The following is a 14,593-nucleotide window of genomic DNA, read 5'->3' as shown; positions in this document are numbered from 1 at the left end:
TTCCTTCCTCCCCTCGCTAACCCAACATTCTACCTTCAAACACTGTTTTCATACCATCCCCCCTAAGTACTCTCCATCCATGCCTTCTGTCTCCTCCGTATCTCATCTAAAAGCTGCTTCTTCTCAACCACCATGTCCAGCACTTGGTCGTTCCTCTTCCTATCCGTCCACTTCACCTTCTCCATTCTTCTCCACACCCACATCTCATATGCCTCCAGTCTTCTCCCGTACTCTTTCCTTAGTGTCCATGTTTCCGCACCGTAAAGAGCTACACTCCACATCAAACTCTTCTCTAACCTTTTCTTTGAACTCTAACATAGCGACCCTCTGATAAGCTCCGTCCGGTTCATGAACACCTCCTTTGCCAATAAAATTCTCTTCCTGATGTCCTTACTACTGTATCCGTTTTCCTCTAATGTTCTGCGTAAATAGCAGTTGAATTGTTTTACCAGCTCAAGTTTTTCCCCACCTACTTTTTTTTTGAGTCTCACATTCCTCGCTCGCAATGCTTTACAAAACCGCATTACATTGGTTTTCTTGTGATTAATCCTCATCGCATACTCCTTGAATCGCTTGTCTAATCCATCCACTAAGGCCTGCAGCCCCATCGCTGACTGGCTAATGAACACTTGATCATCCGCGAACCTAACTAATTTTAGCATCATTCCACCCACTGTCACTCCACATTGCAATTCATCCCACGCTTCTCTTACCATTTCCTCCGCGTATACGCAAAAAATCAGCGGCGATAGAGGATAGCCTTGCCTCACTCCTCGGCCAATGTTTTCCCATCCAGATTCTCCGTCCGCTACCCTCACTTGTGTAGACTGGGCCTTATGAAGATTACGAATGAGTCGCATATCCCTCCAATCCAAGGGCGTATCCAGGATCAAAACGTATGGGGGAAAGCTATGGTTGTTCAAGTGGTAACATTATAGCACAAAGCAGATTAACGAAACCAAAATTTTAAGAAAATAATGACAGCGATTTATTAGTTTTCATAATTAATTGCTTGATAATAATAATTATTTTTATTTTAGTTCCCTGCCTTATACATGAATCATTTTACTTCAAAAGAAAATTTGTTCAAAGCATTCGTTTTGAAGTAAATTATTTTTGCACCTAGGGGAAGCTGCCCTCTCCTGCCCGCCGCTGTGCACGCCCATGCTCCAATCTACACCTATTTTCTTGAGAATATTCATTAACTTGACCCAGTTCACTCTATCAAATGCTTTTTCAAAATCCACGAAGCATGCATACACGTCCTGATCATGTTCTAGGTTCCTCTCCACCACGGACCTCATTATCGCTATTGCATCACGAGTTGACCTTCCTTTTCTAAAACCAAACTGATCTTCGCCTAAATACTCGTTTGCCCTCGCCTCTATACTTTTGTTCAATATCGTCAGTACCACTTTCGCCCGTGCGATATTAGGCTAATAGTCCTATAATCTCCGCATTCTACAGCTTTCTTCTTTTTCGGTAGCGGAATTAGAACCGTCTTCACGACATCCTCCGGTCAACATCCCTCCTCGTAGATCCTACGTATTAGTTCGAAAAACCTATTCTTACTATCCTTCCCTAGATTCTTCAGAAGCTCACACGGGATACTGTCCACGCTCACTCCTTCCTTAGCCTCCCGAAGGGATCTCTCGATTTCCGCGTCTATGATCCCCGACCCAAGATTATCCTCCTCCAGTACACTTTCATCCTCTACAGTCATCTCTCCGGCCTGTTCTTTCCGTCATACATATCCTCCACGTATTCATTCCATCTACTCTGTACGTATTCTCGCTCAGTTAACATCCCTCCATCTTTAGCCTTAATTTTAGATATGGCTAGCCTTCTTTTGCTGCCCGATAGCGACTTGACTTTGGCGTACTACGCGCCTACCTCTCCAGTCTTTTCCACCAAGTCTCCCTTGCTCTCTTAGTTTCACACCGAAATCGATCATTTATACATTCTTTTACCCTGCTCTGGGTCCTCATTCTTACACTTCCTTCTCTCCTTGTATTTTCAATCTCGCGTATTGTACTTTTTCCGCTAGTTCCTGATATTCTCTTCTCCTAGTTGCCTTCCGAGCTTCTACTTTACATTTCATCCTAACCCTATCCCATTAACCATTTCGCGCCGGGCTCCTTTACGGGAAGATCATTTCGGCAGTACAAATGCTTTTAGCATATCTTTCCTAGCCCTGTGAAGAGATCTTTCGAAGCAAGGAATTGTCAAAGTAGTCGTTTTCCTATGCTTGCTGACCTTGCCTAGCAGGCTGCCGGTCCTTTTTCACGGCAACTGAGCAAATATAATCCTCAACCCTTTCCTGAAGATAGCCCATCGCGGTGTTTTTATGCGGTCAGATTATTTTAACTAGGCCGCTTTTGATTTTTTTTAATTGCTGCTTTTGCAGCAAATGTTAGTCCGCCAATGGATACCTTTTATTTTGCACCGCCTTATAACTTTTAAAAGAAATTCTACTATTATTTTTAGGGTTTTCATCAAAAGGACATTATATCAAAGACCAACGAATACTTTAACGTTTAGACCACAGGAACGTTTTTAACGTGTTGTACGCTGACTGCGGGAAAAACTTTTTTAAACGTTTGACCATTGCTAGACTCAGTGGCGTAGCCAGGAATTTCGTTCAAGGGGGGGGATCCAAAACCAGGGAGGAAAATTTTTGAAAAACTGGGCACTAAGTAATGGGTTTTAAACTAATTTTAACACTTTTCATAATCGAAAAAACTTATTTTGTTAAAGAAACATTTTGTTAATTCCTGATTTTTCAATACTTTGTTTTCTTTTATGAAGGGCAATTATTGTGTTTTTATATTTCGGGGGGGGGGGGGGGGCTCCGGATCCCCCCCCCCTGGCTACGCCACTGGCTCGACTACCTACGGCAGTTTCTCAAAATTTTAATTGCTATTCGGGTAGAGCCCAGGTACACTTTATCTTACTGTAGGAATCGCTTATGCGGCTTAACTCTCCCCGGCCATCCCTCACGGCAAGGGTGTCCTTCACGGCAAGGGCCTCCCGGAATTTCCTATCGTACTGCCATGGTACTGCCCGCTCCAAGCTGTTCATATGCCTACGACAAGTGCCCAAAAGTTGGCCCATACTCTGGTAAGAAAGAAAGAAGTGTTTCCCACGAGGTCAGTGCTATGAGAGCCAGGATTGCCTTCTCGAAAGACGTTTCTGTTAATCTTTTTGTGTTATCTATTTATTTAAGCGCTATGAAAGGACATGAGTGCAGATTTTCCCACTGCTGTCAGTATTTCTTTGCTTCGCTCCCCAGCAGGAAAGGAATTTAACTGGCGAATAAATTGCCTTACATTAAAAATTCAGCTTTATGGGCTATTAGTGAAAGTATTTCATTTAATAAAATTTGTATAATTTATATGAGCTGGAGTGTTAGAATTTAGCGTTTCTTTGCCGCTGAAGGACTCGTTGATAGCGAGTTGTACAGCTGTGGGTAAAGATATATAATATTATATTATGGAAGTTTTTTTAGAAGAGAATAGTGGTAATTTAGCAAATAACCACCTCTTCTCTAATCATCGTATTATTGAACACCACTATTTGGAAGACTTTTTAATACTAGTAGGCCTAATGTGGCCTGGAGAACTTACGTGCCCTCGTATCGGCTAAAAGAGTAACCACGCGCTGGTTGGCGACCCTCTTCCTTCCAGAATATCGGCTCTCATGTTTTTATTTTTAGAAGCTCACAACTAGTCCACCAGGTGGCAGAGCGTAATATCGACTGCCGTTTGAGTGTGAGCAGAGTTCGGTCGACCTACATTATGTGTTTGTGGTGTTCGTGTCACGATTTTTAGAAGTTGAAGCACTTGATAGCTCTACAGGTCTCATGATTTTATGGAGCTGTTACCCTGACCACTGGGTGAGATTCCCTCGTCTTGAGAACTAAACGCGCCCTTAGGAACACCTTAGGCGCCATGTTTGGGGACGTCGGTACATCTTCGGTGGGCGGAGTTGCGTCGTAAACAGAAAAGCGGGTGGCAGTGGCGTTGTCTGGTTATGAAGGAGACGACGAGATGAACTCATCGCCACTGGCAGGCCATTCCCTGGCCATTCGCCACGAAATTCAGCGCTTCGAAAGCGTGCATCCTTCAATTTACGCAATATACGACCTCATAGACCTGGTGCCGGATCCTATGGTGGCCCAACAAGTTCGCGATCACGTCGTCTGCATAGAAGGTGAGACAAGCACTGCACGAGTTTGAATTGTTGTTTACATGCTAATAACATTTACATGTAGATTGGAAGAATCTTTTGCTGGAGCTAGTGGAGTACTTCGCATCTCTGGTGGTATGCCCCCAAATGTCATGTTGCGTGACCTGGAAGTTAGAGGCCTAGTGTAGATATTCTGGTCGACTAGAGGCTTCTAATATTGTTGTTTGAACTCGAGAGAAAATATGCGACTCTTATGTATTTCATGCGCGGGCATCATGAATATGTAAGTTGTGGCCATTCTAGATAAGGATGCCCTTCAGGACTGTGAATCGTTTAGTTTCCGGTCGTGACATTGGTTTGCTGTAAACACAATATATTTGTTTACAAATGAAATTTTGGTTATTTTGACGGTTCCCCGAAGCGCCCACTTTTTTGCCAGTTTGGGTATTGCAATCGGATGTTCAATGATGCGATGTTAAATGATTGACGCTGATAAGCATTGGTCGGTCATTAGCGGCGTAATGGTATTCATCGTGCGTACACAGCGGAAGCGAGGTAGTGTTCAGCCTCGGTCCTTATATGGGAGGTTCCTGCCCTTATGAGTCGTGCACAGAAGGTGAATATGCCATTTGTGACGGTTGTTACCATCCGATGTTAAGTTAACATTAACCTCCTTTTTGTTATTATACGTTTTTGGCATGTTTCGGTGAATATTTTTAACCTTCAATCGCAAGTTGCATGCTTACCAAAAGATAAGGTTTCAATGTCGTGTCGTAACTCAAAATGCGTCTTTACTGGAATCAAGCGTAGAGAAATGGTACAACCGTTGTTATGACAATCCGGTGTGCTGCTTTGATGTGAAGATTGTATCTAGTCAGTTTCTAGTGAATATATTTATCTCGCCCTAAACGTCCTCTTCCCTACACCTTGTTATACATTTTACTTACCAATAGTTGATGTGTTATTTTCAACCAAGTAGTGTTTTAAGCCTTGGTAATAGCCGCATTTCCACCCATTTTTAAGGCTATACGATTTGTAATTCTTACCGTTGTTAATAACTTGTGAATTTGAGTGTGCTTGTTGTATTATCTTTCATTAGTATCAATCAGTATGCAGTTGTGTTTATCTTCTTGTTACACAAAGATTTTTCAGCTGTGATTTCTTTCATAAGCTCTTAATTCTTCTGTACTGCTTGATAAATGTTTTGTGAATCATATTAATTATGAATAAAAATAGCTTTAGGTTCACAAACATTGTAATGGTGGAACTGTAGTAGCCTAGTAGGTGGATTGCTTGGGATCTAACCATAGGGTTCCTATCCAAATCCTGGGTGAAGCCTCTGGTGAGGTGGCCCTGTGAAAATAATACCTACACAACTCCTCCTCCCCCAACCATTAGGGTAAATTTATGTGTAGTTTGGTCTAGGGTTAACTGTGGCCTCACTTGTCCACTATTTTCCACCATTTAATGCTGAATGTGCTTACACATTAATTTAAGTCTTCATCGGAAAGTACACCTTGAATTCATAAATAGATGATTTCTTGGTGAATAAGTTCATCTATCCAATCCTTAAGTATTTTCTTCCTTATTTTTGAAGTGTGTGCAAGCAATGGTGAGGTAGGCTCAAAAGTTAAATAAATTTCACATTGCTTCTTCAGCTTTATTGGACTCAAAAGCTGGAGTTTACTGTCATTGTTTTTTAATCTTAATGTCTCAACCAAAATACAAACACTATGTATTAAAACCGGATGCAGGTAGTATTACATATTGCAATGCAGCTTATCAATGTGTGGTTAGCACTAGATTTAGAGTAGTGATTTATTTTGCTACGAAAATGTGTTAGACATTAGTCTTTTATCGATGCATTCCTATTTTCCTGCAATTTTTTTAATTGCCTAATACATCTTGTTAGACTTACATATGAGCACTGATATACTTCTAATTTTTCCTCAGAATATATAAATATGTGCATAAAAAATATTTTATTGACTAACCATTTTACATTCAGGTTGAACCAGATTTTTTTTTATGAATACCTAAGTGAAAAAGCATGTATGGTATGCATCCGTTGTTCTGAGCTAGATGTGATGCTATGATACCTTCTCTTTGCCTGCAATTTTCTTTAAAAAACCTCCGAAGTCACTAAGAGTCAGTTAAACCCTGAATATCGTATATATACATAACATTTGTGTAGCCTTTATCCTTATGAAGCATGAAGGCTTCTGGTTAGAAATCTATATTAGAGGGTGTTAGAATAGATTGTGAATGTTGCAAATGTGTCATTGTTTATTTTTCATGCCTGGATTAATGTTCAGTGCTCATGGTTATTACTCTCGCTTGCCACGAAAAAAGTTCTTTACTTTATATTATCCCATTTATCTTCCCAGATTCATTTGTGAACAGCCAAGAATGGACTCTTAGCCGCAATGTGCCAGACCTTCGCCTGGGAATTCTTGGCTCCCTCTCGTCTGGCAAGTCTGCGCTGGTTCATCGCTACCTCACAGGGTCGTATATGCAAGAGGAGTCACCTGAAGGTGGACGATTCAAGAAAGAGGTTGTGGTTGATGGGCAATCTCATCTGTTGCTCATTCGGGATGAAGGCGGTCCTCCTGAAGCACAGGTGAGAGGAAAATGATTTTGGTTAGTATTTACTGTGAGTTATGTGGTTTGAATGCTGAAACAGTTAAAGTGAGATAAGGCAAAGTGTATATCCTCTTAATAAGATAAAAGTCAAATTAGCATGAAACTTTAAGAGTTTTTAATTTTAAAATAAGGTCAAATTATTGATATTTTTCAAAATTTTCTCATTGGATACACTTTTGAGGAACATTTTTTATGTGTAACAACATGTAGATCTAACCATAATCCTGGGGGTCTATTCTGTAACTCGAAGCTCCCCTACAGGTAGCTTCGAACTAGCTACCAGAATTGGCCACCAACCGTATTCCCTAAATGGGAGTAGCTAACTCAAACCAAGCATTTCTGGTAGCTTTCTCAGACTGGATATGGGGTATGAGAAATATTTCGTGCGAACTCAGTTTTACTTTTAGAACCAATGAATTCGCTCGTTTCATTGGGTTGCCTGCGGGAAAATCTTAGTGTAGTCGTTCTTGGCTGACCTTTTCTTCTAATGGAAATTAATTTGCTTTGTAAATTACAAAATGCTGAGTGCCTTAAGCTTTCATTATTATAGAAATACGTAGAAATAATTATATAAGGCTATGCGGCATTTATATCAATTCAATAGTTTCGATTGATGTAGCAGTTTATGCCACAAATGATAATCATAACCAGTAGGTCATGTAAATATAGTGAAGATAAAATTTTAGTGAACTACAAACACATAAAACCAGTGCAATGACATTGTCGTTCTTATTCCCGAGAACTTTTCACTCATCGCTCCTTATGCTTCTACATGTTTGATACAAAAATTTTGATGACCAACTGTTCCTGTGCAGAGATTGTTCCTTCTTGCACTGAGAAAGAATATCGCAATTACATGTTTATACGATAAGTATTGTGTGTACATGATAAATATATATTATTTCAGGAATATCTTCAACAAAGTTAATGGGAAGGTGGAGAAAATTATGTTTGAAAGTTATGTCATTTCGCTCATATTGGCCTAAAGCAATCATTTTAGGCTCCCAATATGCTTCAAACGATATTTACACAAAACTCTACTGCCGTGCCGTTCCCACAATGGCTAAATTAATATTTAAATGGTTTTATGAATCAGTATTACATGCCAACCGCCAACCTTGCACTATTGCAAGCGAGGGTGATTCATTATAACTTGACCATCATTATGATAAACCAACCTACCTATCCTTCTCTCAATACACTTTTTCAAAATTCAAAACACATGCACATCCTTATACTACCGGCACTGAATTTAAATGCGTGTATAAGGCCAAAGACACACAAATGAAAGCAGAATGAGATCATGAACACATTCATTCATTGGAGGAGCAAGAAATTTATTAATAACTATCATGAAACATCTTACATTGCATTGTAACGCAATAATATCCATCTCTCCACAGTCTGCGTCTATGTAACACCTAACTCTCTACACAACAAAGATCATTGCTGAAAATGCATGGGAAAGTTGATTATAAATGTATAGACACTTGCAAAAAGACATCCATCTCTGTGCAGTGGATACATTGGCATTGGTAATGATTTCAACGCATCAATTTGTACCGTCACTACAACACACTGTCTCTTGCAGCATCAATATTAATCACTGTATCTGAGTTTTGTCTTTCACTAGTAATGACTTCATGCAAAAAAGATTTCACGTGAAATAAAATGATTAAAAGCAACATTTTTCTTCTCCAAATAATGAAATCGACTAGTTGACGCAATCAATAGTTCACTCCGAAACATACATGTTTAGTCACAAAATTTATCACTTGTTCTCACTACTTTGTTAAGAATACAATAATAAGCTACCGGTAGCTTCCACTAGCTCTTTCACCGGTGCTTCAATGTTAGAGAATATATGTGGGAGCTAGTAGCTTAATTACGCCTCTCTCCGCCAGAAAGCTACCGCGCTTCGAGCTAGAGAATAGAGCCCCTGGCTTCTTAATTTGAGCACCTAACTTAAGGATTCTTCCCTCTGAAATTTTTAAAATCAGATTCTTCCAGCTGATGGTATGATTTCCTCACTGGACCATGGAATGAAATCATAACTGGCATTCTTACTTTTTGTTGTGCTGCCATTGAAACATGCTTGAAACTCCTGTGACTTGAGTTTTTTTGATACAATAAAGCTTTAGTTAATGGCTTCCCGATTACTCATGCAGAATAACCAAGTCAGACTTTCCATTGTTATTTTTTAGTCCAATTTATGTGTTGCTAATTTTTACCATGTCAGTTCAACCAGGGGTGACATCCACTGGCTCATTTTTTGGCTGAACTCAGTACTATTTATTATTTCATTTAGATAAGAAATGTCAAATTTCTCTTGGCTATCTCGAACAGTTTATTTTTCACAATCATTTGAGGTTGTGGTGAAACTGCAGTTTTTTTTTAGAGCAGTTGAGTCTTTTACATCTCAGAGCACTTGTATCTCCAGAGGAAAATAAGTCTTCTTAGAATTCTCCATTCAAATTTCAAATCATGGCTCCCATAACATTTACTTATCCAATCAAAGAGTAGATCATTATATGATGATGGCAATGTAAATCATAGGGTTCATGCTGGCCAGAAAAAATAAAAATTGAAACTGTAATTCAGGGAAATCAGGCATTGCCCATGGAAAAATATCCAGAGGCACAGAAAAAAGTGAAGATAGTGGTTGAACATGTGGAGCTTTGCTATGTTTGAGCAGTGAAGTGTGCGTTGTGTTTTGTTTGCATCCAGAGAGAGAGAAGGCAATACCCACATCATTGTTGGCAGATTTAATTGATCTGTAGGGACTTTCTCTAACTTGATAGTAAGTCTAATTGATGTTATTACATCGATAACTTATCGAAAATCTTTACTAGTGACAATTGATTTTCCCTATGCAAGCTGAATAATGTTTTGTCAGTAGCACGAATGAAAAGTGTTAATTGCCTATTTTGGGGAATTGAGAGTTGATTTTCTGCTGAACAACACCTGCCATACTGTTTTTTGGTATCAGTTTCTCGGTATGTTTTGAAGTTTTGATTCTGCAACAGCATAATGGTAAAGTTATTTTTACTCTGCAAATCATAGGAACACTTTTGCAAAGACCATGTAGAGCCTTAATGAATATGAGAGTATTCAATAATTGTAAAAAAAAGTGTCAACAAAAACATTAGTTTTAGTGAGCCTCCATGTATGTATTGATGAATTAGATTCAAGGAAGTTATTTATTATATAAAAATTGGTGTTAAGATAATATTTTTACATTTAAACTAGTGGGCTGTAATCATTTTCACTGTTGGTAGTTTTTTTTTTTGGATTCATTGACGACTTCTTACTTGTTAGAACGTAGGTTTCCGCGGCGATGGTTTGATCTCTGCATTTCTTCCGGGTTTCCTTCCGCGTCAGATTGTTCGTAGACAACAGTTTCGCTGGCTATCCTGCCAGCGTCTTCAGGTCGAAGGTGAACCTTCGACCTGAAGACGCTGGCGGGATAGCCAGCGAAACTGTTGTCTACGAACAATCTGACGCGGAAGGAAACCCGGAAGAAATGCAGAGACTTCTTACTTTTTAGCTAGGGAACTAATCCTTTCTTGAGAAAAGAGTGAATATAGTTGAGCTTTGAGTGCAGATTGTGTAAAAAACCTCAGAGAAAAAAATCATTAGCCTTAATCAGGATGCTAACCTGGATTCCCCAATTTCCGGTCGAGTGCTTTAGCCAGTTAGGCTTCAGAGGCATCATTCTCCTCTGTGGAAATTTGTGGACTATACCAGAAAAGGTGGTGGTTTGTGGGTGACTCCCTAAAGTTATCACCGTGGCTAGTCCCAGTATACTTTAATTTGAGTGCAGAAAAGGCAACTGCTCAGAATCCCAAATTCTGCCAGATTGTGAATTCAGGAGAGCCTTTTTATTTAGCCCCAATTTGGCCCTAGCGGTGACAGTTTCTTTGAGGCCCTTTTTTGATAGCAATAGATTCCATCAGCAATAACCACGAATTTCCTCTTTTTCTCATGAAGAACGAAAGCTCCTTATTGTGAACTTCTGATCTTCTATATTGTGGTGACTATTTATTATTTATTAGTGACCCTTGTTAGATGTTGCCTCTTGATTCAGCTACCACTCAGGAATTCTTCATGTAGTGAGTGATTGGTTAAAAATTCTGGCCTCGCTTGCAGGCACCAATGCTGTATTGTTATCAATGACCTATGGTCATGTTTTGCATGAACGAATTGTCACTTACGTGAGTTACGGAAACTTACTTTTGATAAGAGGGTGTTGATGCAAAAGAGAATTTTGTTAATAACCCATTTGCAAAAATTAGCTATTAAGCTGAAGAATGTCCCTATTGAAGCCTAAGGGGGCTGAGATAGAAACTGAGATGACTGCAAAAATTAGTATGTACCATATAAGCTCATATCATGACAATAATGGCAAGATAGGATATGTTCCCCTATTTGTGTGACTTTTACTAGATTTTTAATCAGAGACTGCTACACTTTTGCAGTATTTTGAATTTGAACTGGAATATGTTACACTCCTGGGGGGGTGTGCTTGAATCGCTCGAGATTAATTCCGATATGTAACCAAGGACTCGCCCGGAAAATTTCGATACGGAATGTGATTTGGTGTGCTTGAAGCCTTCGAGATGTGATTTTGAGTTTTGCTCGGGATCTGCTGATTCCGTGCCGGAATGAAAGTCGAATGGTCGTAGTTAGGTGAGATTATAATTCCGTGTCGAAATCTTGAACAATATGACGGATGTTATGGTTTATTTGCGGTTAATGAGAGAATTAAAATAGGAAAAAGGTGAAGTTTTTGGAAGAAGGAGGTACTTCAGGGAAACAGAGGATTCCTTCAATGTGAGCGACGGTGAATTCAAGAGCCCTTTTTGTCTCTCAAAGGTATTGACAAGAGATTTGACTGAATCTCTCACAGGTGTCATTCTGAAGGAATATCCTCATCGCTTTTGGTAGAAACTAAGGCGAGTAACATTTTTGCTGAAATTGTATCAGGGTAATGTGCCTATGAGTAAATTTTATTAACGTAATTAAGTCCCTTCATCTTGAATTCTTTGAGTTTCCTAAATTTTAAAAGCATATTCATTGCCATAACTTCAGGTTATGATGCAATTTCAGATGTTTGCACTGCATAAGCGGCTGCGCGTGTGATGTACATCCAGAAACATTATGTTAATTTTTGAAGACCATATAAATTAACATGCTTGAATGTACCACTGTACGCGTAGAAGAACCCAGCACGAATATCGAATGTCTGTGTGCTGTGCATGCTGTGGTTAACTATGTTTCCTGTTGCTGCTGAACGAAATCAAAGGATGTACTTGAAGGTGCATTTAGTAATTTTTGGTCGCCGAAAGTTACTTGGAAGAGTTCTCGTTATTTATGCTTACCTTCAAAGTTAACAAATGTGGATTGAAACAAAATAACGTATCTATAATGGACAGAAGCCTAATATTCACTGAAAGTTGTGACAAAAATGCCTTTTTTGGGTTCAAGGCGTCTAGATTAATTAATAAAATGCTATTGCATACTGAATTTCAAGTGGTTCAAATAAAAAACATCTTATTTAATCTAGAGGTTTCATTTAATTTCATCTTCCCTAGTAGTAATCCTAATTTATTTTACTCTTTTTAACCCTGCTATTATGAATATACTAATTTTAAAGAATATTAATAGGGGAAAAGTTACTAAGGTTAATATTTATGATTATCATGAGAATGCAATTTGGATGGAGGTAAACAAATTAGTTGTTAAACGATTTTTATTTCTCCTGGTGAATACTATTGATGAATTCTTTGATATTGATGATTATTTGATGAATTCATCTCGGGTTCTCAGCCAGGTGAAATTTTGTGAAATTGGACTTTCAAAGAGTAACACGACCTTGAAGATGGGATGCAAGTCGTCTCTCGAAACGTCGGCTTATACGACAGAATTAACCTGACTGAGAATCCGAGAAGAATTCATCAATTTAGTTATTGGTTATAGGAGAGGTATTCATATGAAATGTTTCAATGGTAGAATTCAATTATTATATTAAACACAAATAATCAAATACAAAGTTTGACAACTAAAAATTAATTTTGTCGATCTTGGCCTCAATGTTTACTAGTTTTAGTTCCTCCCTTTCCAATCTAAGCAATTTTGCATTAATTTTTTTTGTTTCCTCTAATTGCTTCACTTCGGGTAGAATACTTTTTCCTGTAGTAACAGTGGCTTCTCTGGAATTCTTTCAATTACTCTACACTGGTGTTGGTATCTGAAATAAAATATTTTGTAAATAATATAATATTTTTAAAAAGGGCAATGAGGGTTTTTAAGTTCATAATGTTAAAATTTAGAGTATTTAAATTATTAAATTACATAGTATAATATGATTTTACACTATTAATAGCAATTTTAGAATAGTATTAAAGTAATAACATTGTGTATAGTGAATTATTATTCAAAGGACAACTTTAAAAAACCTCACCTCATCAAAAAAAATCACTGACTCATTAACATTGAAATAGCCAAGTATTGCATTTGCACTTATTATATCAGCCACCCGACTCTGGAAATATTGAGCTACTGGAGCCCCACTCGCAGTGTGGATTACATCTTTTGATAGGGCGGCTGCTTTGCCCTTGGAAGCATATTTATATATATCTTGCGAAGACTGTAAAGAGATATATAACTCATGATACCGATACATTGTTCCATTCACAGCTATTAAAATTATCGCCAAACAAAAATATGCGTACCACTTCATTAACCGAATCTATTTTATTATTTATGCGGCAAAAAAGTTATAGCACTTACAAAATTGAGAGAAGCCGTGTCGATGATTCGTGGTGGAAAATGATAAGTATTTACTTCGCGATACATACATTCATTCAATTTTCATTCTTTCCTTTCTCCACTACTTCCATAACCTCATACATTCTTTAAGTTTCAGCTGGTTTCAGCGTCACCTCCTGCCAATAAATTTTGTTTGGCACTATTCCTTGTTGCATTTTTCTTTGGGGCTTCTTTCAGGGCTTTGTTGCAATTGATATAAAGTCAGAGAAATTGGTGTGGAAATAAGGGAAAAGTCAGTGAAATTTTAATTGGAAAGTTGGTATGACATATCCTCGACTGTGTCAGTCAAGGATATGTCACACATATAACTGTTGTGCTATGTGGTCTAGTGCTGATTTCAATGTCTTTGCAGAAAATTTAATAACCTAAGATACTCGATCTTTTACTTCTTTGATATTTCTGACTGATAACTGCCATTGTATTTATCAGATTGTTCTTCTCTAAATTTCGTTGTAGTTTGCTGCGTGGGTGGATGCCATTATATTTGTCTTCAGCTTGGAGAATGAAGCAAGCTTTCATGCTGTGTATAGCTATTACACACAAATGGCACATTTTAGGAATTCTTCTGAGGTGCCTCTCATCCTTGTTGGCACACAGGGTAAGTACTTTGAGATATTATCTTGAGAAATGACCTTTGGCTGACGTAAGTTAGTCATAACTGGAGGCAAAGGTTTTCAGTGAAGTAAGCAATGAATTTAAACTTGATATATTTATATCAAAACTAATAGCATGGACTGCTGTGGCTTGATTAATGAAATTGTGATAAATTTTATGTGAAATTTGGTGAGACAATTTCAAATAAATTTTGCAGTTTTCTTGCTGTCGCTTTTACTTAACAAATATCTTCTCTGCATTGTTCCTTTTTGTGGTATCTTAGAAGTAGTAGGGCTTTTAGAAGTTGGTAGGAATAAATAAGATATGATGCTTTGAA

At 38.3% G+C, this 14,593-nt stretch overlaps 1 protein-coding gene across 1 annotated transcript in view; it reads left to right on the top strand.

Annotated features, from left to right (window-relative positions):
• The first annotated feature begins 3,746 nt into the window (after window positions 1–3,746).
• Window positions 3,747–14,593, top strand: part of LOC124171395 (centaurin-gamma-1A) — a 35,230-nt gene continuing 24,383 nt past the window's right edge. Inside the window, exons 1-3 of the mRNA XM_046550571.1 lie at window positions 3,747–4,212; window positions 6,576–6,808; window positions 14,119–14,260. Coding sequence (XP_046406527.1) covers window positions 4,050–4,212; window positions 6,576–6,808; window positions 14,119–14,260 — 538 coding nt within the window. The 5' untranslated portion in view covers window positions 3,747–4,049. The remainder of the gene's footprint in view (window positions 4,213–6,575; window positions 6,809–14,118; window positions 14,261–14,593) is intronic.

This window comes from Ischnura elegans, chromosome 1 (assembly GCF_921293095.1).
Source record: "Ischnura elegans chromosome 1, ioIscEleg1.1, whole genome shotgun sequence".
NCBI lineage: Eukaryota > Metazoa > Arthropoda > Insecta > Odonata > Coenagrionidae > Ischnura > Ischnura elegans.
Note: the sequence above shows the minus strand (reverse complement) of the source record. Positions and strands in the feature narration are given on the sequence as shown.